Source organism: Alligator sinensis, unplaced genomic scaffold (genome assembly GCF_000455745.1).
Source record: "Alligator sinensis unplaced genomic scaffold, ASM45574v1 scaffold1860_2, whole genome shotgun sequence".
NCBI classification, from domain to species: Eukaryota; Metazoa; Chordata; order Crocodylia; family Alligatoridae; genus Alligator; species Alligator sinensis.
In genome coordinates this window covers 99564-100612 of record NW_005843035.1, presented here as the reverse complement: position 1 = coordinate 100612, position 1049 = coordinate 99564, and the positions used below count along the sequence as shown (strand labels likewise).

At 65.8% G+C, this 1049-nt stretch overlaps 1 protein-coding gene across 1 annotated transcript in view; it reads right to left on the bottom strand.

The window, feature by feature from the left end:
- The window catches only part of SART1 (SART1, U4/U6.U5 tri-snRNP-associated protein 1), an 11039-nt gene that overhangs the window by 4644 nt on the left and 5346 nt on the right, over nucleotides 1-1049 (bottom strand). The window contains exons 9-10 of the mRNA XM_025193254.1: nucleotides 941-1047; nucleotides 142-266 (exon numbers count right to left, since the gene is read on the bottom strand). Of these exons, the coding sequence (XP_025049039.1) occupies nucleotides 142-266; nucleotides 941-1047 (232 nt within the window). The remainder of the gene's footprint in view (nucleotides 1-141; nucleotides 267-940; nucleotides 1048-1049) is intronic.

Here is a 1049-nt window from a genome sequence, read left to right as displayed (position 1 = left end):
CAGCACTTCCACAGCCCAGGCCCCGCCCACCCCTCCTGGCTCCACCCCTTCTACAACACCATCCTGCCCAGCAGGTTCCCACCTCTCAGAGCCCCACCCCGCACAGCCTTGCCCCAACCCTGAGGCCCCGCCCCCTAGCACCTGGAGCCGTGGTCGCCGTGGTCACTGGGGGTGGGGCCCAGTGCCAGGAGGTCCTCAGCTGTCAGCAGCTTCTCCTTGCGCCGCAGCCGCTTCACCCGCTGCTTCGGCTTCCGGAAGGTCACGCTCTGCAGGGGGGACCCACAATGCACTGGGGGGCAACCATACCCTCCCTATTCCCCACCATGATGCACTGGGGCATGCCTGGATGCCCCTAACACCCACAATGCACTGAGCCACAGCCAGGGCCCCTAGTATCCACTAGGGACAACCATGTCCTCCCTGCCCATACCCACAATGCATTGGGGGCCCCCCTGCACACATGCACAATGCACTGGAGTAGGGCGACGCCTCTCCTTGTACCCCCAAAACCCCAGGGTGCAGCCAGACCCTTCCACAATGCCCTGGGGTGAGGTCATGCCAACCCCCTCCCCCAGTACCCAGAATGCCCAGGAGCAGAGTGCCAGCCCTGCCCCCCACAAGTCCAGGGAGAGCCTGGACTCCTGGGTTCCTCCTCCAAGGGCGCTGCTAGCTCTGTGCCTCAGTTCCACCCCCCCCCCATCCTCCCTTGTTTCTGTTCCCCCTATCCCCATGTGCCTCAGTTTCCCCTGGTCCCTGCCCCAGTCGTCCCCCCCAATCTCAGTTTCCCCCTACCCTTCGCACCTGAATCTGGCCCATGTTCTTGCGTCTCCTCCCAGCCCCCCACATGCCTCAGTTTCCCCCTGCCTGCCCCATGTTCCTCAGTTCCCAACCCCCAAGCCTCAGTTCCCGTCCCCACCCCGGCACAAAGGGTGGCACTCACCATCTCCTCGGGCGTGAGGTACTCAGCGGCCAGGCGGGGGCCAGGTCCAGCCAGGCTCTGGGCCTGGCTGCGCAGCGCCTCACGCACCTGCTGCAGCTCGCGCCGGGGC